The sequence below is a fragment of the Xyrauchen texanus genome, chromosome 48, assembly GCF_025860055.1.
Source record: "Xyrauchen texanus isolate HMW12.3.18 chromosome 48, RBS_HiC_50CHRs, whole genome shotgun sequence".
Taxonomy (NCBI): Eukaryota; Metazoa; Chordata; class Actinopteri; order Cypriniformes; family Catostomidae; genus Xyrauchen; species Xyrauchen texanus.
In genome coordinates this window covers 3,521,872-3,545,763 of record NC_068323.1, presented here as the reverse complement: position 1 = coordinate 3,545,763, position 23,892 = coordinate 3,521,872, and the positions used below count along the sequence as shown (strand labels likewise).

Here is a 23,892-nt window from a genome sequence, read left to right as displayed (position 1 = left end):
TTATGCCACTGGGGTTTAAATACTTTCCACAAGCACCTTTATTCAGAGTAAAACACAGAAAACAGCAGATTCACTGAACTATTGAGTGATCAACATGATGATGAATGAATCTACAGTATAAATGAGTTCATAAACAAAACATTAATATCAGCGCTGATGTACCTGAACACGGCTGACAGACTTCAGTAATGTTGAGATGTTTAGTCTGGTTTCTGATGGGATTGTTGATCACACAGCTGTAAGAATCATCGACACACTCCAGATGTAGAGAGAGACTTCTGTTGAGATCAGACACACTGATGGAGGACAATAAACTGTTTCCTTTGTACCAGGAGAGAGTCACCTGTGTCACATTCTCCACTGAACACACCAACACACATTTAGATGAACTTTCAGATGATGAAGAATTCAGTGACGAGTCCGAAGTGATGACAGGAACCGGCAGACGAGCTGGAAAATATACAGACAATATGAGGGTTGTTTTATATGTCAGTTCAATCGTATTTAAAATATAATTAAAATGTTGAGAAACAAATGTCATTAATAGTGGATTACAGATCACAAAGTTAAAATCATAACATTTCATAATATTCTCAATAATTATGACGGTGATTAATGTGTGAAAAGATGCATGTATATCAAACAGGGCAAGTTTTCTCTACTCACCATAGACAGTAAGAGTGAATATTTTCAGTGGGGTATCTGTGCTGGTGGTTTTTACATTATATTGTCCAGAGTCTGTAGTTCTGATGTTTGTGATGTTGAGAGATCCAGTCTGATCCAGCTCTATTCTGCCTCTGAATCTCCCATCATCAACATTCTCAAATAACCTGATCTTATTATTTCTGTTGATTTGAGCAATGAGGATTTGTCCAAACTTCCACTGGATCCCCTCATCTCTCAGTATTTGAGTATCATCATTCTTTAGAGTGACAGAATCTCCCTCCATCACTAACACTGAAACATCTGTCTCAACACCAAACACACCTGCAGAACAAACAGAGGCAGTTACTAAGAGAGACACTGGAAATCATTTCATATCATTGAACAATTCATCCATGCAACACAACTCTTTCATTTGAATGTATAATGAGACATTTTCACACAATGAGTTTGATGAAGGTATTTGGTGTTCTGTCTGTGTCATTCATGATTTCAGTAAATGCACTATATGATCAAAAGTATGTGAACACCCTCTTGTAATTTACAGCTTTATCTATTCCAGTAATTCCAGTAAAAACAAATCTTAATGCAACAGCACAAAGTCCAGACCTGAACCTCACTGAACACTTGAAATCAACTGAAACTGTCTCAAATCATAGACAGTAGTATTGATTGATTGATCATGTTAAAGACAAGTAAATGCTGTCATTAGTTGGAGTTAATCACGCTGTACTAAAAGACAGAAAAACAGATTTATAACTTACCAAACAGACTCCAAAAGCACAAACAGAAAGTCACGTCCAACATTTTCTTCACAGTTTCAGATAAACAGCTCATAAAACATCACAATTGTACAATGACTACAACTGAAACACACACGACAGAAACGGGAACTTGTGCTCTTAAACACGGATGTCAAACGACTCGTCTTAAAGTAAATGAGTCACGAGACTAAGAGACTGATGATGATGATGATGATGATGAAGTCATGAGAGTAAGAGACTGATGATGATGATGATGAAGTCATGAGAGTAAGAGACTGATGATGATGATGATGAAGTCACGAGAGTAAGAGACTGATGATGATGATGATGAAGTCATGAGAGTAAGAGACTGATGATGATGATGATGAAGTCATGAGAGTAAGAGACTGATGATGATGATGATGAAGTCACGAGAGTAAGAGACTGATGATGATGATGATGAAGTCATGAGAGTAAGAGACTGATGATGATGATGATGAAGTCATGAGAGTAAGAGACTGATGATGATGATGATGATGATGTCACAAGAGTAAGAGACTGATGATGATGATGATGATGAAGTCATGAGAGTAAGAGACTGATGATGATGATGATGATGATGAAGTCATGAGAGTAAGAGACTGATGATGATGATGATGAAGTCATGAGAGTAAGAGACTGATGATGATGATGATGAAGTCATGAGAGTAAGAGACTGATGATGATGATGATGATGATGATGATGATGAAGTCATGAGAGTAAGAGACTGATGATGATGATGATGATGATGATGAAGTCATGAGAGTAAGAGACTGATGATGATGATGATGATGATGAAGTCATGAGAGTAAGAGACTGATGATGATGATGATGATGAAGTCATTAGAGTAAGAGACTGATGATGATGATGATGATGTCACGAGAGTAAGAGACTGATGATGATGATGTCACGAGAGTAAGAGACTGATGATGATGATGATGATGATGATGTCACGAGAGTAAGAGACTGATGATGATGATGATGTCACGAGAGTAAGAGACTGATGATGATGATGATGATGATGATGTCACGAGAGTAAGAGACTGATGATGATGATGATGTCACGACAGTAAGAGACTGATGATGATGATGATGATGATGATGTCACGAGAGTAAGAGACTGATGATGATGATGATGATGATGATGATGATGATGATGATGATGTCACGAGAGTAAGAGACTGATGATGATGATGATGATGATGATGTCACGAGAGTAAGAGACTGATGATGATGATGATGATGATGTCACGAGAGTAAGAGACTGATGATGATGATGATGACGATGATGATGTCACGAGAGTAAGAGACTGATGATGATGATGATGATGATGTCACGAGTAAGAGACTGATGATGATGATGATGTCACGAGAGTAAGAGACTGATGATGATGATGATGATGATGATGTCACGAGAGTAAGAGACTGATGATGATGATGATGTCACGAGAGTAAGAGACTGATGATGATGATGATGATGATGTCACGAGAGTAAGAGACTGATGATAATTATGATGATGTCACGAGAGTAAGAGACTGATGATAATTATGATGATGTCACGAGAGTAAGAGACTGATGATAATTATGATGATGTCACGAGAGTAAGAGACTGATGATGATGATGATGATGATGTCACGAGAGTAAGAGACTGATGATAATTATGATGATGTCACGAGAGTAAGAGACTGATGATGATGATGATGATGATGTCACGAGAGTAAGAGACTGATGATGATGATGATGATGATGATGATGTCACGAGAGTAAGAGACTGATGATGATGATGATGATGATGTCACGAGAGTAAGAGACTGATGATAATTATGATGATGTCACGAGAGTAAGAGACTGATGATGATGATGATGATGATGAAGTCACGAGAGTAAGAGACTGATGATAATTATGATGATGTCACGAGAGTAAGAGACTGATGATGATGATGATGATGATGTCACGAGAGTAAGAGACTGATGATAATTATGATGATGTCACGAGAGTAAGAGACTGATGATGATGATGATGATGATGATGTCACGAGAGTAAGAGACTGATGATAATTATGATGATGTCACGAGAGTAAGAGACTGATGATGATGATGATGATGTCACGAGAGTAAGAGACTGATGATGATGATGATGTCACGAGAGTAAGAGACTGATGATGATGATGATGATGATGATGTCACGAGAGTAAGAGACTGATGATGATGATGATGTCACGACAGTAAGAGACTGATGATGATGATGATGATGATGATGTCACGAGAGTAAGAGACTGATGATGATGATGATGACGATGATGATGTCACGAGAGTAAGAGACTGATGATGATGATGATGATGATGTCACGAGAGTAAGAGACTGATGATGATGATGATGATGTCACGAGAGTAAGAGACTGATGATGATGTCACGAGAGTAAGAGACTGATGATGATGATGATGATGTCACGAGAGTAAGAGACTGATGATGATGTCACGAGAGTAAGAGACTGATGATGATGTCACGAGAGTAAGAGACTGATGATAATTATGATGATGTCACGAGAGTAAGAGACTGATGATAATTATGACGATGTCACGAGAGTAAGAGACTGATGATAATTATGATGATGTCACGAGAGTAAGAGACTGATGATGATGATGATGATGATGTCACGAGAGTAAGAGACTGATGATAATTATGATGATGTCACGAGAGTAAGAGACTGATGATGATGATGATGATGATGTCACGAGAGTAAGAGACTGATGATGATGATGATGATGATGAAGTCACGAGAGTAAGAGACTGATGATAATTATGATGATGTCACGAGAGTAAGAGACTGATGATGATGATGATGATGATGTCACGAGAGTAAGAGACTGATGATAATTATGATGATGTCACGAGAGTAAGAGACTGATGATGATGATGATGATGATGATGTCACGAGAGTAAGAGACTGATGATAATTATGATGATGTCACGAGAGTAAGAGACTGATGATGATGATGATGATGAAGTCACGAGAGTAAGAGACTGATGATAATTATGATGATGTCACGAGAGTAAGAGACTGATGATGATGATGATGATGAAGTCACGAGAGTAAGAGACTGATGATAATTATGATGATGTCACGAGAGTAAGAGACTGATGATGATGATGATGATGATGAAGTCACGAGAGTAAGAGACTGATGATAATTATGATGATGTCACGAGAGTAAGAGACTGATGATGATGATGATGATGATGTCACGAGAGTAAGAGACTGATGATAATTATGATGATGTCACGAGAGTAAGAGACTGATGATGATGATGATGATGATGATGTCACGAGAGTAAGAGACTGATGATAATTATGATGATGTCACGAGAGTAAGAGACTGATGATGATGATGATGATGATGATGATGTCACGAGAGTAAGAGACTGATGATAATTATGATGATGTCACGAGAGTAAGAGACTGATGATGATGATGATGATGAAGTCACGAGAGTAAGAGACTGATGATAATTATGATGATGTCACGAGAGTAAGAGACTGATGATGATGATGATGATGATGATGTCACGAGAGTAAGAGACTGATGATAATTATGATGATGTCACGAGAGTAAGAGACTGATGATGATGATGATGATGATGTCACGAGAGTAAGAGACTGATGATAATTATGATGATGTCACGAGAGTAAGAGACTGATGATGATGATGATGATGAAGTCACGAGAGTAAGAGACTGATGATAATTATGATGATGTCACGAGAGTAAGAGACTGATGATGATGATGATGATGATGATGTCACGAGAGTAAGAGACTGATGATAATTATGATGATGTCACGAGAGTAAGAGACTGATGATGATGATGATGATGATGATGTCACGAGAGTAAGAGACTGATGATGATGATGATGATGATGATGTCACGAGAGTAAGAGACTGATGATGATGATGATGAAGAAGTGTCGCTCCAGATCGAATCTGTGTTTTGAATCAATAATCGATCTCGTTCACTTTCATACACGGACTCATTTAAGTCTCTCTTTCTAAAGCAATTCATTGATTCATCCTAGTTGTTGTATCTTAGATACAAAAGAAAACTCAGAGAGAAATGTTGCATCTTGATGGTCTCTTTTATTTAGGACTCATCTCAGTAACCAGCAAAACACACACAAGCGCCCCTCCCCGCTTTGCTTTTAACAGTGTCACCGCCCCCTATTGGACAAACACAATACCAACATTAACATACAACACTAGTGACTCAAATCTTAAAGTGTGCACTCTTTTTGTGATGTAAAAGTGTCTACTGTTTATTTTGCATCCTGTCACCATACACCGACCTGTTAATAATCCTGTTATGTTTTGCGGTTCCGACGCCTGTCCCGAATTGTAATGGGCAACATCGCTCCTATGATTAGAAGAACCATGTATGCTTGAGGTCCGTATTAGGCAAATTGCTTCCGTTTTTGGTCTGTTTAGACGTCTTTGGTCCATGTTGCGTTCATATATCAATCGAACCGTACCAAGAGTTCGTTTAGAAACGGACCGAGACTCACTATTCAGGCGGTCTCGGTTCGCTTGTTTCACACTTGTTCAAATGAACCGCACTAACAGAGCAATCGCACCAGAGTTCATTTTAGTCTAACCAAAGCTGCCAAGTGTGAACTAAATATATAATTTTGTATTTTTTGAGTCGAACCAAGAGAACCGAACTACAAGTGTGAACACCCTCAAAGGTCGATCTTATGAATCATCATTAATTAAAGTAAAAATATTGTATTCTACTTAACTTGTTAAATGTTATACCAAGTCAAAAATACAGAACACTTGAATGAAATTGTGTTGAATTACTTTATTTTTATTTATTTATTTCCCCTTTTGCAACTTTGGGTCACACTATGATTTGGGACACTGTATTTCTAATCTCGGATACTGTTAATGTTGCATAGGGTGTGGATTGGGATGCAGGAACATCATTTTGTGATCTGCTTAGCTTGGCATTCATCGAGCTACAAATGAGATAGTGCCCCAAGAGGGTTTGTGCCATACACAAACTGTGTGATCTGCGTATATGGAGCAGCGGTATGGGAACAAAATATCTGCTTTTTTGTTACAAACTGTGTGATATGGAGTGGCGGTATGGGAAAAAAAATATCTGCTTTTTGGTTGCTTTTGGTGATAAAAGTTTTGGTGTAAGTAAGCGACATTAGCTGTTTTAACTTCCATAGGACTGAGCCGTTAAATTAACCATGCCTCTTCTTTCTGAAACCCTGCACATCAAAGATGGTCGGTGCTTCTCGATCTGAAGGCTGCAGCCTAGTTAGGCTGGATATCTCGAGTGCCATGTAATCAAATGCCATCAAAGGACCCTTGGAAGCCAGCCTTCTTTTGCAGCCTTCGTTTGCCATCATTTGGAAGATGCATCAAGAGCATCGTACGCAGCCCTTAATTACCCACAATCCCTTGCATATATCCCATTTTATTATTAAAAATGGAAGAAAATTTGTCTTTTTGCATGCTTTTGTATGACTGTGTACTGTCTTTGATGCCGATTGTTCACTCTTCAAAGGAAGGTGGAAACCTTTATGATGTAGCCATACACAGTTATAGACCAACACACACTATGCTGAGAAGGACTGGTCTACAATTAACTTTTTGAGTATTTAAATGTATGATCTTACATCAAAGGGGTATGTGTGTATATGTGTGTGGCTGTAAACTAAAGCCTATTGGCTATTTTTTTTAAATGGGATGAGTCATTCAACATGTCCTGTACCCACTTTCTGATTTAGTAAGAAGTAGGCCAAAACACCAAATCACACTAGTCAAAGCACTTCACGGGGACTTTAAGCCTCATTGATCCACTTCAACTAGTGAAAATTAGGGTGTACTCACACTAGGCAATCTGTAGTGAAAGAGAAAGCCTATCAAATGGAAAGAGCAATACTCACCTTGTGCCACCATGCCCATATGACACAAACAAGGGCGATGGAGTGGACGTTGAAAGTGAGCTAGAGGACTTGCCAAAAAGGACTATGAGTTCAATGAGGGACGTGGAGATGGAAGTGAGTAGGTCAGCCATATGATACATTAGGCCAGCCTGTTGTACACCCCTACACCACACTAAATACATTGACAGCCTACCTCATTACACACATGCGTGTTTGAGGCTTGCCCAGTCATACCGCACCCATCACCTATCCGAACCTATACATACCACAAACTCATTCACCCTATGGGTTTACACCTGTGTATTGAGTATGAGTATGGTCTTAGTACAAATAATATAAAAATTCTGTTATTATTACTATTATTGTTGTAAATAAAAAATGGTTCAATTTCAAAAGAATCATGTCATGCTCTTTTCTTTGTATGGTGTGATCCAGTCCAGTCCAGTTGGTAGCGGTAATGCACCTAAGCTGGTTTGCTAATCGCCATTCAACAGAGGGTCACATTAAGTACGTTTGGCTAAGAGTGCTTAGATCTCTATTGAGCCAATTGTAAGAGCAAAACCAGGAATCTATTTGAACAGATTAATTGACTTTGATATTGGATTACAGACTGTGGACTTGGTAGCTGCTAGGTCAATTAGGCTGTAGAGTGTGGGAGTGTCAGCCAATGGGACTGTGAAGTGATGAGGCGAGAGGTGGAAGTGAAGCAGATGAAGGTGAAGGAAAATGTTTCTTATGCTGAGGCAGTTAAGAAGGCTGGACAGAAAAAGCAGAATAAGGACAGGGAATATGACAAAGAGCGGAATGGGAATGAACGGCAAGAGCGGAGAAAAGTAAGGGAGAAAAGTAGAAACTGGTGACATTTATAGCGGGGGTGATAAATGCAACATCTGAGATCAGATGTAAAACTGAAAGGATTCAGATTACTGTTAAAACAGCAGTGCACCATTTGGATATGATAGGGTTGAAATGGTCAGAAGGAATGGTCAGTGTACAGTCAAGTCAAGAATCAGCATGTGTGGGTTGATACTCTTAATAATTTTACTCCTTCAGTAGAATGCAAGAATCATGTTGTTTGTTTCTATCTCCCTTGTGTCTCACGTGTGGAGCTGGCATGTGTGATCATCATTTCCATGGGAACACTGATCGAACTCGGGGAGACGCTTATCACAATGATGAAATACATGCCCGCATCCACCTGCTTTCATCTAATTGCACTCCCTACTTATTCCTTGTGTTTCTCCTACTACTTTGAAAGTTTATTGTTCGCTGTCATGTTCGCTGTTAGCTGTCATGTCTACCATTTCTCTCTTGTGTAGTTGGAGCATGCTCGTGTATCTGTTTGTTTGCCTGTCTATGGAGGTGCAGTAGCCTGCCTGCGGTCACTCTCACCAGTTGTTGTCCAGTACTGTGAAGGAGGTTTGCTCTGTATCTGCCCACGTCTTGGAAGATTCATCTGAGCTTCGCTCTCACAAAAAACCTCTTACTTCCAGTGGCTTGTTGGATCAGCCATCTGCGGCCGGCGTTGGAAATGCCATTCAGTGACTTCTCCCCAAATACCCAACCATGGCAGAAGCCAGATCGTAAATGGGCAAGACTTTAAACAGTTTATAGGCAGTGGAAGAGAAAAACCAGACATAATATGCATTCAAGAGTCCTGGCTAAAGCCTAATTTGAATTTTGTCTTAAGTGGATATGCATTTGGCAGACGCTTTTATCCAAAGTGACTTACATTGCACTTATTACAGGGACAATCCCCCCTGGAGAAACCTGGAGTTAAGTGCCTTGGTCAAGGACACAATGGTGGTGGTCATGGGGATCGAACCAGAGACCATCTGACTAACAGTTATGTGCTTTAGCCCACTACGCCACCATCACACCTTCTAAGTATGCAGGGACCGGAGTAGGTGATGATGTTATTTAATAAAGTGTTTGGAAGAAGGAAGATTACCAGAGAGCTGGAAGGGATACTTATTCTGATAAGGAAGCCTGGGAAGGATTTATGGTGTATAACCTTGAAAAACAGGTGTATTTCTTTAAAAACAAAATGTGTTTCTGTTAATTAGTAGCATTCTGTCGTGTGTCCTTGGTGTGTTTCCTTTGTGCTGGCACGTATCTTTAAAATATGTGGTGTGCGTCATTAAAATACAGGATGCATTTCCTACAAAGATCCTTTTAATCAGTTAAATATCGCTTATATAAATGGTGTCTTGTTCTAATGATTTTGATGTTTCAAGATGGCGCCGAGTATGGCTGCAGCGTTGCGAGCTCCGATACAAAACTGCAGTTTATTGTTTGTTTTGTTTAGTTCTTTGTTTTTTTGTCTTGGATGTTGTCTACCTTATTGTTTACGACAGACAAACGCTTTTGGACATTGGTTCTACAATCACACATCGAAAACCGGACTTCAAATTACTCAACACCGACCCGCTGTTTACAAACACGCCGGCAGAAACCCTTTGTCTGGGCTGCTCGGCCGCGGAAACGCAGAAGGAAAAGGGGAAAAACAGCCAGCGTTCTCATCAGAGTAAGACGTCGTGCAAATCGAACCCCGCTACCCAGTATACTACTGGCAAATGTTCAGTCTCTGGACAACAAGCTTTGCGAGCTGAGAGCACGGATCTCTTTCCAACGAGAGACGAGAGATTGCTGTGTTATCTGTCTTACAGAAACCTGGATGTCTGTGGAGATTCCAGATTCGGCCATCGAAATCACAGGCTTCTCCGTGTACCGAGCGGACAGAGCGATAGACCTCTCAGGTAAAAGCAGATGTGGTGGTGTATATTTTATTATCAACAAATCATGGTGTGATCAGAGGAACGTACATTTTATCAAGTCTTTCTTCTCTCCTGATCTGGAATATCTCATGCTTCTGTGTCGACCACTCTGGCTACCGAGGGAATTCACAGCGGTCATCATCACAGCTGTGTACATCCCCCCACAAGCCGACACAGACTGGGCACTCAAGGAACTGTATGGGAGCATAAGTGAGCAGGAAACCGCGCACCCTGAGGCCGCTTTTATTGTTACCGGGGACTTTAACAAAGCCAATTTTAAAACAATCGCTCCAAAATACCACCAACACATAAACCTTAACACACGAGGGGACCGGGTTTTAGATCATTGTTACTCTCCTTTCCGGGATGGCTACAAATCCCTCCCCTGCCCCCCATTTGGCAAATCGGACCACTCCTCCGTTCTGCTTCTGCCCGCTTACAGGCAGAAACTGAAACGGGAAGCATCCACCCTCAGAACGATCCAGTGCTGGTCGGACCAGTCAGAATCTGCACTACAAGACTGTTTTGATCACGCAGACTGGGAGATGTTTCCAGTCCGCCTCTGATGACGACATCGAGGTTTACGCTGACAGCGTAACGTGTTTCATCAGGAAGTGCGTATAGGACGTTGTTCCGACCAAAACAATACGGATATACCCCAACCAGAAACCATGGGTTAACGGTGATATTCGCGCGGCACTCAATGCGCGGACCTCCGCTTTTAATTCTTCTAACACTGAGGAGCGTAAACAAGCCACTTATGCTCTCCGTAGCTCTATCAGTGCAGCCAAACACCAGTACAGGCACAAAATTGAAGGTCAGTTCAACACCACTGACTCGAGGAGTATGTGACAGCGAATTAACACCATCATGGACTACAAACGGAATAAAAACTCCGCCGTGAACACCGCTGCATTTCTCCCAGATGAACTTAATACATTTTATGCTCGTTTCGAGGACAATAACACCGCCCTCGCGGAGAGAGCACTTGCGGCTGACGCTACAGAGGTTGGTTCACTTTCTGTCTCTGTTGCGGATGTAACCCGATCCTTCCAACGTGTGAACATCCGTAAAGCCGCGGGTCCAGACGGCATTCCGGGCCACGTCATCAGAGCGTGCGCGAATCAACTGGCTGGTGTTTTTACGGACATTTTCAACCTGTCCCTCTCCCTGTCTGTAGTCCCCACATGCTTCAAAACATCAACCATTGTGCCTGTACCGAAGCAAGCCATAATCACTTGCTTAAATGACTGGCGTCCTGTTGCTCTGACCCCCATCATTAGCAAATGCTTTGAGAGGTTAATCAGAGATTACATCTGCTCTGTTCTGTCCCCCTCTTTGGACCCATTGCAGTTTGCCTTACGCAACAACCGCTCCACTGATGATACCATGGCATCTACACTACACACTGCTCTCTCCCATCTGGAAAAAAGGAACACATATGTGAGAATGCTGTTTGTAGACTACAGTTCAGCATTCAACACCATACTGCCCTCCAAGCTTGATGAGAAACTCCGGGCTCTGGGCTTAAACAGCTTGCTGTGCAGCTGGATCCTGGATTTCCTGTCAGGCAGACGTCAGGTGGTTAGAATGGGCAGCAACATATCCTCATCACTGACCCTCAACACTGGAGCCCCGCAGGGCTGTGTTCTCAGCCCACTCCTGTATTCACTGTACACACATGACTGTGTGGCAACATATACCTTAGCTCCAATGCCATCATCAAGTTTGCTGACGATACGAAGGTGGTAGGTCTGATCACTGACGATGATGAAAGAGCCTACAGAGAGGAGGTGCACACTCTGACACGCTGGTGTCAGGAGCACAACCTCTCCCTCAATGTCAGTAAAACCAAGGAGCTTGTAGTGGACTTCAGGAAGAAAGACAGAGAACACAGCCCCATCACCATCAATGGAGCACCGGTGGAGAAAGTCAGCAGTTTCAAGTTCCTCGGTGTCCACATTACTGAGGAACTCACATGGTCCGTCCACACTGAGGCCGTTGTGAAGAACGCTCACCAGCGCCTCTTCTTCCTGAGACGGCTGAGGTAGTTTGGAATGAACCACCACATCCTCACACGGTTCTACACTAGTACTGTAGAGAGCATCCTGACTGGCTGCATCACCGCCTGGTACGGCAATAGCACCGCCCACAACTGCAAAGCCCTGCAAAGGGTGGTGCGAACTGCCAGAAACATCATCGGAGGTGAGCTTCCCTCCCTCCAGGACATCTATAACAGGCGGTGTGTGAAAAAAGCTCGGAGGATCATCAGAGACTCCAGCCACCCGAGTCATGGGCTGCTCTCACTGCTGCCATCAGGCAGGCGGTATCGCAGCATCAGGACCCACACCAGTCGACTACATGACAGCTTCTTTCCCCAAGCAGTCAGACTGTTGAACACTTGATCTATCAGGATCAATAATTAGCACTGCACTTTATTCATCTATAATCTCACACTGGACTGTCAACATATTCTCCTCAATACAACTACTTTATATATATATATATATATATATATTTCATATACTCCTTACTTATTGTATTGTATATTGTGTATTCTATATTTTGTGTATTGTATATAATTATTGTGTTGTGTAAATATGTGTACATTTGATATGTAAATTGTGTTGTGTAAGTATGTTGTTTATTGTAATTGGTATATGTCTCGTCACTGTCATGACTGCTATGTTGCTCGGAACTGCACACAAGAATTTCATCTACTGTTGCACTTGTGTACATGGTAGTGTGACAATAAAGTGATTTGATTTGATTTGATTTTGATTGATTGATGTATGATATCTTTGCAGCTGGTATTTTCCTTCATTAATCAAATGATAATGTGTATGAGCTGACAAGGCCGCCTCATTGTGAGGGTACTCTGAAATGTAGGGCAAAAGTAAAGGTATGTGATGAGGACATGGCTGTATGTCTCTTACACAGGTGTTTCTAAAGTTGATTACCATTGATTACCTCTTTCCATGAACTGTGACATGTGGTCAAGATATGAGAGGCTACCGGCAGTATATGAAAGATATATGTTTTTTTAAATAGATAGGCGAGGGATCTCCCACCAATATTTAATTAACAATGGCGAGGGAAAAAGACAAGGGCAGTAATCCCATTAGTCAGAGATAGTGGGTAACAAGATAACAAAAAGGTATATAACTGAGAACTTAGGATAATGAGTCAGAACGGACAGCTGACCGGTCTCATGTTTGTTGGTGTTCAATAAACGACAACTTTGGCATCTGGAACTCAAGACTCCGAGAATTTTCTTGCAACTTAGATAGATTCGTCGCGATTTTCCACGACATATTGCTGGCGACCACAGAAGGGACGGCAGTGAGGTCAAGGTGTCGAAAGGTCACCGACAGGACGGCTTGCACGAGTTACACAAGATCACCGGTGCCACAAAATCGTGGTAAGCGTTTTGCTTAAGGTGATCTTGTGTGATCTGTGATAGCAAGTCCCAGTAAGTGACTTCAAGAGATTTCAAAAATTGGGGGTGGGATTGTTTAAGAAAGTTTATTTAAAGAAGGTAGAAAAAGCCTGGGGGTGAGTCGAGAAGCGACGGCGCGTGAAAATTCCCGGTTAGGTGCATTTATTCAAGGTTTTGCCAGAAGAGTGGCTGAAAATCCTGTACAGGTGAAAATCCTAACAAGGGTGGAGAAGTGAAAATTCGCGTAAAATTCCTCCAGGTGTTAGATTAAGTTATTTATTGCAGTGTTTGACGGAACCCGGACTGTGCAGAAAACAGGGAATTGTTGAACTATGTGCATGTTTGAGATAATGAATAATGTGCATGACTAACTGTGTTGTTGGTGCATGTGTGCTTACGGTAATAATTGCGCTGTTCTTGTGTTTATTCAAATGCATGATTGCAGTGTTGATGATGTATTGTGTGCAGAGGCAGAATAATACAGAGAATCAGGTGCAATAAGGAAATGCTAAATGAGAGCAAAAGTGGAAGAATTAATTGAAACTGTGAATTGAATAATATAATTGTTGAAAAAGTATAAAGACGCAAAAGGCACCTGCTTCTCTGACATCTCCCTGCCTTGCTCTCACTCACTGGTCAGCTGAACGGACAGCTCTGTGAGTGAGGGGAAGGGGAGATTCAGAAGAGAATGTGGAGCGGAGGGGGGCGGGGCCGGGTCGGAATATCGCGTGCCCGGTCCCCAATCGGCCTGATGAGGCGCGCGAGAGATAAAGGCGGCCGGTGACGATTGTTCGAGAGAGAGAGAATTACGGGCATGTCCGTCATGTGTGTTTATGTTTGTGTTTTTGGTTTAAGTTTACATTAAAATATAATTTATATTGACAAGCCGGTTCTCGCCTCCTCCTTGTCCATCCTTTAACTGTTTTACAGAGAAAAATTGAATAATTGGGAAAAGGATAAAGAAAAGGCAAAATGTTTTCCATTGCAGTGAACAAGACTAGAGAAAAATGCAAAGACAAGCGAGTTTTGTAAAGTTTGGAGATCAACGCTGATCTGAAGAGTGGGAGAGAGAATTGGAGAAAACACTGATAGAGTCAAAGGGGATCAGTGATCATTTTTGGAAAGAATCAGAGTATATAGATTATACAGGGCAGAGGAGGAAGTTAACTAAGAAAAAGAAAAAGGAACTGGTGAAGGGTCTGATTAAAGTAGTAAACTTAGCGGAGACCTTACAAGAATGGCCGTTTGTTGAATGGAAAGAAATTGTCACGGTATTTAAATCCTATGTCTCTTCCTTGTCTCGTGCCTTGTTCATATTGTGTGTGTGTGTGTGCGTGAATGTGTGGGCGTGTTGCTTGTTACCGTGATTAGCGCTCTGCCGCAATCACTCCTCTTACCAGCTGTTACTCATTCCCATTCCCTTTAAAATTCTCACCACTCTCTCATCTCCTTGTCAGATCGTTGTTTGTGATGTCCAGTGTTGTTCTCCACTCTGAAGTTCCAGTCCAGTTCTCTCGTTGTTCCTGTTTCATGTTCTGTTGCTGTTTCCCGGATTCGTCGTGTCCGTTCTACACTTCTCATCACTCTTCTCACCACGATCACCTGACCATTGGAGACTCTGCGCCACTAGACCATTACCCGGACTTTTCCCAATCTTCACATTTTGCTGTTAATAAACTAACTGTCACTTGCAACTTGCTTCCTAGTTTCATTCCGTTACAGAACGATCTGACCACAAGATGGAAGCAGCGAGTAACAGTTCAGACAGCCTAGAAGAATTCGTGATGAACAGCAGATTTCAGTATGGAGAACCAAGAGAAGAATCTCAATGACACGGCTCAGCTGTCCAGACTCTAGTGGCGCAGGTGTCCGGACTCACCCAGCAAATTCAACTTCTGCGAGCTCCCACTGCGCCACCCGCACCGCTGATTCCTCAACCACCACCAGCGGCCCCCTCCCAGTCGGAGCCCCGCCTACCGGTTCCAGAGTTATATTCAGGTGAACCTAATTTTTGCCGAGCTTTTCTAACACGATGCTCAATTAATTTTTCTCTACAGCCCAGGACATTCTGTGATGAAAGAACCAAGGTCGCCTTTGTTCTGACGCTACTTTCTGGGAGAGCGGCTCTATGGGGAACGGCGGTGTGGGAGAATCAAGACGAATGCTGCGCCTCTTTTCAAACACTCTCCGCGGAGATGAAGCGAGTTTTTGACCGTGCTGTCTCCGGTAGAGAGGCAGCCAGAGTGCTGGCCGACTTGCGTCAGGGAGAGAGATCTGTATCAGACTTTTCTATTGAGTTCCGGACGCTAGCGGCTGAGAGCCAATGGAACGAGGAGGCGCAGTGGGACATGTTCCTGCATGGGCTGGCTGACCGCATCCAGAAGGAGATATACGCCATGGATCTTCCCACCAAGCTCAACGACTTGATCGCTCTGGCGCTTAGAGTGGACGCAAGGTTGTCCAGAGTGGAACGGCGAGTACGAACCAACCACCCATCGGGACGAGTTGGCGGCCAATGCTCTGGAGGCGGGACGCTGCTCAGCCCCGTCTGTGATCCCAAGCCCATGCAGGTGGGTCGAGCCCGGCTTTCCCGGGAGGAGAGGGAAAGGTGGAGATCCCAGGGACTTTGCTTGTACTGTGGAGGAGCTGGACATTTTGCCTACAACTGTCCTTTAAAAGGATCCGCCCGATAGTAAGTATGAGGCTACTATCGGGTGGGATCTCCACGAGAAGACCTCATCCACATCTACCCTCCTTCCGGTAAGTCTTCAATGGTCTAATCACCGTCATGACTGCCGAGCACTGCTGGATTCTGGGGCCAAGGAAATTTCATGGACTACACCTTTGCACTTAACCACCAAGTTCCCCTCAAGTCTCTCACTCACCGGATCGCTGTACACGCCCTCAATGGCCAGAAACTTCCCACCATTTCCCTAGCCACTGAAGACATCACTCTGCCACGCCTGGAAATCACACCGAGACCATCTCCTTCTACATACTGGACACTCCTCTTGCCCCCATCGTCCTTGGTCATCCCTGGCTCACCCATCACAATCCAAGAGTGGACTGGCAGTCTAAGTCTGTGTCAGCGTGGAGCATTCAATGTCATAAGTCTTGTCTTGTTTCTGCCTGTCCGCCTGTTTTTGTCCCTGTTTTTCAGGAAGAGGCGGTGGATTTAGCTAACGTGCCCATGGAGTACCTGGACCTGAAGGAGGTGTTCAGTAAGTCTCGGCGGCTTCTCTCCCTCCACATCGTCCCTATGACTGTGCCATAGAGTTATTGCCAGGTACATCTCCGCCTAAAGGCAAGTTATATTCACTCTCGGTTCCAGAGAGGGAGGCTATGGAGAAATATATTTCTGATTCTCTAGCTAATGGATTCATCCGCCCTTCCTCTTCAGCCGGGGCGGATTCTTTTTGTGGGGAAGAAGGATGGATCTCTGCGACCTTGTATTGATTACCGGAGCTGAACAACATCACGGTAAAGAATACTTATCCTCTGCCGCTGATGTCTTCAGCTTTTGAGAGGTTGCAGGGAGCATCTATCTTCACGTAAATTGGATTTACGTAATGCTTATCATTTGGTCCGCATCAGGGAGGGGGATGAATGGAAAACCGCTTTTAACACCTCCAGGGGCACTTTGAATACTTGGTCATGCCGTTCGGCCTGTCCAACTCCCCAGCGGTCTTCCAGGCACTCGTCAATGACGTGCTGCGAGACATGGTTGATCAGTTCATATATGTTTACCTGGATGACATATTGATTTTTTCTTCATCTCTCCAGGAACATGTGCAGCACGTCCGGCTAGTGCTTCAGAGATTGCTAGAGAATGGGCTTTTTGTCAAGGCGGAGAAATGCGTTTTTCATGCACAGTCTGTTCCTTTCTTAGGGTACATCGTGTCGGTTGAGGGAATGCGCATGGATCCTGAGAAGATCAAGGCTGTGGTGGATTGGCCAAGTCCAGAGTCTCGTAAGGCCCTACTGAGGTTCCTGGGGTTCGCCAATTTCTACCGGCGTTTCATTCGCAATTTCAGTCAACTAGCTGCACCTCTGACCGCCTTGACCTCCCCCAGAACAACGTTCAGGTGGTCAGACGCAGCTGAGGCTGCGTTTGCCAAACTGAAAGGTTGCTTTGTTTCAGCCCCCATCCTGATAACCCCTGATCCATCACGTCAGTTCGTGGTGGAGGTCGATGCGTCAGAGGTGGGGGTAGACGCAGTGTTATCCCAGCGTTCTCCTTCAGACGACAAGATACACCCTTGCGCGTTTCTTTCTCATCGCTTGTCCTCAGCCGAACGTAATTATGACATTGGTAACAGAGAGTTGTTGGCAGTCAAGTTAGCTTTGGAGGAATGGCTCACTGGTTGGAGGGTTCGGGGTATCTTTTATCATCTGGACCGATCACAAGAACTTGGAATATATTCGCGACAGATAAAAGATTAAACTCCAGGCAGGCTCGGTGGGCTCTTTTTTTGGTTGTTTTGATTTTACTCTCGTACGCCCGGGTTCCAAGAACATCAAACCCGATTCTTTATCTCGTATTTTTGATCACTCCGAACGCCCGTCTAATCCCGAGTGCATTTTACCAGAGACGCTATTCATCTCTACACTCACATGGGAGATCGAATCGAAGGTCAAGACGGCCTTAGAAGGGGTAACGCCCCCGGCTCGGTGCCCACCGAACCATTTGTTTGTGCCGGAGGGGTTACGGTCCAGCATTATTCAGTGGGGACATTGTTCTAATGTGGCTTGTCATCCAGGAGTTAATCGAACTAGATTTTTAGTCAAGCAACGATTCTGGTGGCCTTTGATGGCTCGTGACGTTCACAGTTTTGTTTTGGCTTGATCAGTCTGTGCCACTGGTAAGAGTTCCAATCGACCCCCAGATGGGTTACTTCAACCGCTGCCGGTGCCATCGAGACCCTGGTCCCATATCGCTCTAGATTTTATCACCGCCCTCCCACCCTCACAGGGACACACGGTAGTTTTAACCGTGGTGGACCGGTTCTCAAAGACGGCCCACTTCATTCCCTTGCCCAAATTACCCTCTGCCAAGGAGACAGCGGTGATTGTCATTGACCACGTCTTTCGGCTACATGGCCTCCCGACAGATGTGGTCTCTGACAGAGGACCCCAATTTGTGTCCAAATTTTGGTGAGAATTTTGTAAATTACTGGGAGCGACTGTTAGTCTGTCCTCAGGGTTTCATCCCCAGAGCAATGGTCAATCTGAGCGAGCCAACCAGGATCTGGAGAGAGCGTTACAATGTTTGGTATCCAAGAATCCTTCCTCGTGGAGTCAACTACTATCTTTTGTTGAGTACGCCCACAACACGTTACCAGTATCATCCACGGGCCTATCTCCGTTTGAGAGTAGTGTAGGTTACCAGCCACCTATTTTTCCTAGTCTGGAATCCGAAGTCGCGGTCCCCTCCGCTCACGCCTTCGTCCAGAGGTGTCACCGCACTTGGACTAGGGCCCGTGAGACTCTACTCCAAGTGGGGTCACGCACCAAGGCCAAAGCTGATCACCACTGGTCTAGGCCTCCCGTATACGTCGTTGGTCAAAAAATGTGGCTTTCTACTAAGAACATTCCTCTACGTTCCGTATCTAATAAACTTGCACCTAAATTCATTGGCCCGTTCGCTGTCACCAAAATTGTTAGTCCGGTGGCAGTCCGCCTCAACCTTCCTCCAGCGTACAGGAGAATTCACCCCGTATTTCATGTATCCAAAATAAAACCCGTCTTTTATTCCCGCATTAACCCGCCGGTTCCGGTTCCCCCCTCCCCGCCGCGACTCGTAGATGGGGAACCTACGTATTCGGTCAACCGTATTCTGGACTCAAGATGGAGGGGACGCGGATTTTAGTACCTGGTGGACTGGGAAGGTTACGGTCCGGAGGAGAGAAGTTGGGAGCCGGCCAGAGACATTCTGGATCACTCCCTTATCGATGACTACAATCGGCAGGTAAGGGAGCCTGGGAACGCCAGGAGGCGTTCCTAGGGGGAGGGGTACTGTCACGGTATTTAAATCCTATGTCTCTTCCTTGTCTCGTGCCTTGTTCATATTGTGTGTGTGTGTGCGTGAATGTGTGGGCGTGTTGCTTGTTACCGTGATTAGCGCTCTGCCGCAATCACTCCTCTTACCAGCTGTTACTCATTCCCATTCCCTTTAAAATTCTCACCACTCTCTCATCTCCTTGTCAGATCGTTGTTTGTGATGTCCAGTGTTGTTCTCCACTCTGAAGTTCCAGTCCAGTTCTCTCGTTGTTCCTGTTTCATGTTCTGTTGCTGTTTCCCGGATTCAGTCGGTGTCCGTTCTACACTTCTCATCACTCTTCTCACCACGATCACCTGACCATTGGAGACTCTGCGCCACTAGACCATTACCCCGGACTTTTCCCAATCTTCACATTTTGCTGTTAATAAACTAACTGTCACTTGCAACTTGCTTCCTAGTTTCATTCCATTACAGAAATTGCAGCAGATAACACTTCTCTCTCATACGGTACGCTAGAGACTGAGTGCTGTGAAGAGCTGTAGGGGAGGGGCTGAGCAGAGAGAAGGAGCAGTAAAGGGAGGACTGTGAGCATGCACAGTAACAGAGAGACTTTTTTTTCTTGTCTCAGTTTTCCTCCTGAAACAAAAATCCTAATGTGGTGGCAGGCTGAGAGGAGAAAAGAAATAGAATTAAAAAGATTAATAATAGAAACACAGGGAATTAGTGATCATTTCTGGAGTTATGAACAAATTAAATACAGTCCAAAAATGTTAAGGTGATTTTTAATAGGGAGAGTAAAGGAGAATTAGCACCAATGTAGAAATTGTCTTGAACAGAGACCCAAAATTGATGTGACAGCTGTGGGTGAAAGTACATGAGTTTTAATATCAAAAGAATTAACAGATATAGCAATAAACCACTGTAAATAATGAGTGTTTTTATGGAAATAAAGGAGAGAGAGGGATAAAAAGAGGAGAGCAAAAGGAGGGGCAGAAGTAATAGGTTTGTTTTAGTATAGTATTGTTTGAGAGCTCTGTATGTATAAAGGCCTTGTGTTTGTAAAAGTGTGAAAGGTTCTGTGTTTGTGAGAGAATCTGTGTTTGAAAGTATGGGAAGTATCACTGAAGTGTGATTGCGTATGGAAGTGTTATATGAGCCCTATAAATATCAATCCAGATAGAGAGATTGATAATTTGCTGCATAACTAATGAGGAGTATGTATGAAATTTACATAAAAGAAAATCTATTTAGACTATTTTCATCAATGTAAGAGGCAGAAGAGATCTGATGATTAAAAACAAAGAGGGCACTTAATAAATATTATGATTGTAGAATTAAAACCAATGATAAAAATATATGTGTATGTCTGTGTAAATGTGTGTGTGTATGTGTATATGTATATATGTATGTATAAGGATAAATATAATACAGTATAAACAAACAAATAGCTGTAAAACAAAAATGTGCATGAAATCAAAAAGTTAACTCTTAGCGGACTGGACAATGCTTATTTTTGGGCTGTTCTTTTCATGCCATGAATGAAGCCTGATGTAAGATTAACTAAACTGAGAGGGAGCAGCTGTTGAATGGACATGTGTCAGATCATAACTCCTTTTATATCAAAGTGATGAGTACGAATATTTAGATTATAAAAAAGTGATAACTTTAAAGCGATTGAATTGCATTTGGGAAATCACATTATCTGGACAAAAAATAAAGCTTTGAGTGTAGAGTATCGAAAGAAAACTTCACATTCATGTGCCCATTTTATGTTCTGTCTGGTCCAGTTTATGAGAGAATACTATTTTAACATTATTAAATTAAACACTAGAAAGTTGTTTTTGATTTTTCTATGATTTTAAAAATGTCTGGGGAACAATTTAAATGTGAGTGCGGCGTTGTCGGTGTAAACTTGATCAACCAACAAAAGATAGGCAGAGATTTTTTATTTTTGTTAGGGACTGTCTGATGAAGGCATTGAGGATGACTTTGAGGGGAAACAGGCCTCTCTTGATGTCTTCAGACAAACAGAAAGGGGCCCCAACTTTAGAAAAAGATAGATAGCAGATAGATAGATATTTTGTTTTTATTTTATTTATTTTTTGTTTGGTATACACAGAATAGGTCTTGGTTGATCGTGGATACACTGAGGAGCTGCATTTGAGACTAAAATTAAAGGAACATAAATTTAAGAATGATTTGGATCATTTAAACATTGGTCTTTGGGGCAGGTCAAGCCCATGGAGAAAGGTTAAGATTAAATTGAACATCATAACTTCCTCATATATGAATGTTAATAACTTCATATTCATGTGTCTATTCTGTGTTTCATTTGTTATTATTATGTGTGTTGTTTCACTAACTCATTCTGGAACTAGTTTCTCCCCATTGCATACGGCTGAGAAAGATGATTTTATAGAAGTTACTAATGCTGCAGGAGGAAATCCGGACACAAAGAAGACTGAAAATGATGTGATTGATCTGATATATCCTCCTGCGCTCATTACTGCTGGTAATCATTATTGATTTAACATTTATAATGTGGATTCAAATTTCTCTGGAAAAGTTGATTTCAGTCTTATACGATCATTTTATGATTTTCCAGAATGCCATCAATGGGGTTCAATGCCCGTGTCGAAATTGTTCTGAGGGTCTGTGACGTGCCTCTAGGCCCGTCCTACTGGGATTAATGTGAAACACCTGCAGAGGATTATAAAAGGTAATGCAACGTCCCCTGAACGTCCACTGCGAACGTTCCCTGAACGTCTTCGTGTAGGGTTCTTTAAACATCCGCAGGACTTCGCGGGGGACGTTCGCGGGACGTCCCGAGGGACCTTCACGGGACGTTTAGAAAACTTTCGGGGACCTTTACGGAACGTTCACTAGAAGTCCTTTTAACATCTTAACACCCTTTTATAGTGTAGCATTAGTCTGATAACACAAAATTGAACAACCAAGGAAAAACACACAAATTCCGAATATCAGGACACAAAAATACTTTTATTTTCATAAACAAAAAAGAGCGTGTGTGTGTGTTTGAGTGTCCAGTTGGCAAGTTTCCATGTTGAAACGCGTTACTCCTCCACATCTGATTCCACCCGTATTGGAACCTAAAACAAAGTAACACAATTTAAACCTTTAGGTTTTATCTTAAATACAGCTAGTTTTCTATAATTTAAATATTTTTAAATGGGCTACAGAGGATCATTGTGCCCTGCTAGAAGTGATTTTATTCAAGAACACATTGTGCGGTTATACTTTGTTTTACGGTGTCATTGACAGTGTAATTATATATTTAAGTAATATTATACATGTAGGCTACTTACTATAGAGTTAGGGTAGGATTAGGGTTTGGTTGAGGGTTAGTTGCATGTAATTATGCATAATTATGCTATTGTAAGTAGGCTACATGTAACAAGGACACTGGAAAATAAAGTGTTACCGCATCGTACCCACTGTCTGTTTACACACACGACACAAGCACAGCATCATAGAGATGTATGAATTCGGGAAGTCTCCTGGTACTGAGTACAAATTCATGCATTCATTCTGCGTGCTCTTTATACACATAAATGACCTTTTACTTGCCGATACACACCTTTTTTAGTATAAAGCCTATACTCGCTTTTTTAGGCTAGGCTACACACTCAATAATTTAGTTTGCAAAATAACTCATCTTCAAAAATGCTTAAAGATCATACAATTTTAACTTATTTTTTCATATATCATATTAACAATGACAACAGGTCTATATCTGTCAAGTAGCCCCACATGGAAAGAACCTATATAAACATATATGTTTTAATATAGGTTTTGATATAGGTTTAGAATATATGTGACATATATAAAATTGGCCGGTTTCCTATATTATATGTACATATATATACACATATATGTACCTATATAAGTAGACATATGTACCTATATGTGCATATATGTACATATAATATAGGAAACCGGCCAATTTTATATATGTCACATATATTCTAAACCTATATCAAAACCTATATTAAAACATATGTTTATATAGGTTCTTTCCACACTCAAAAGAATTATATGTTGGACTAACTCTTTTTTATGTCAACAGGATGCACACAACTGGGTTATGTTGCATTTAAGTAACATTATTTATTTCGGTAAACGTAAGTGAATTACTTTAGGTAAATGCAATTTTGTTTAGTTGAATCAACTTAACAGTCTTGGTTTTGTTTTAAACAATAAAGTTAATTAACTACAATTATCCTAAAATTAATATTTTTAAATTCATCCAAAATAAAT

The 23,892-nt window shown here is 42.2% G+C and overlaps 1 protein-coding gene across 1 annotated transcript in view; it reads right to left on the bottom strand.

Annotated features, from left to right (window-relative positions):
• LOC127639469 (uncharacterized) overlaps positions 1-23,892 on the bottom strand; it is an 808,968-nt gene that overhangs the window by 244,563 nt on the left and 540,513 nt on the right. The window contains exon 9 of the mRNA XM_052121520.1: positions 163-450. Coding sequence (XP_051977480.1) covers positions 163-450 — 288 coding nt within the window. The remainder of the gene's footprint in view (positions 1-162; positions 451-23,892) is intronic.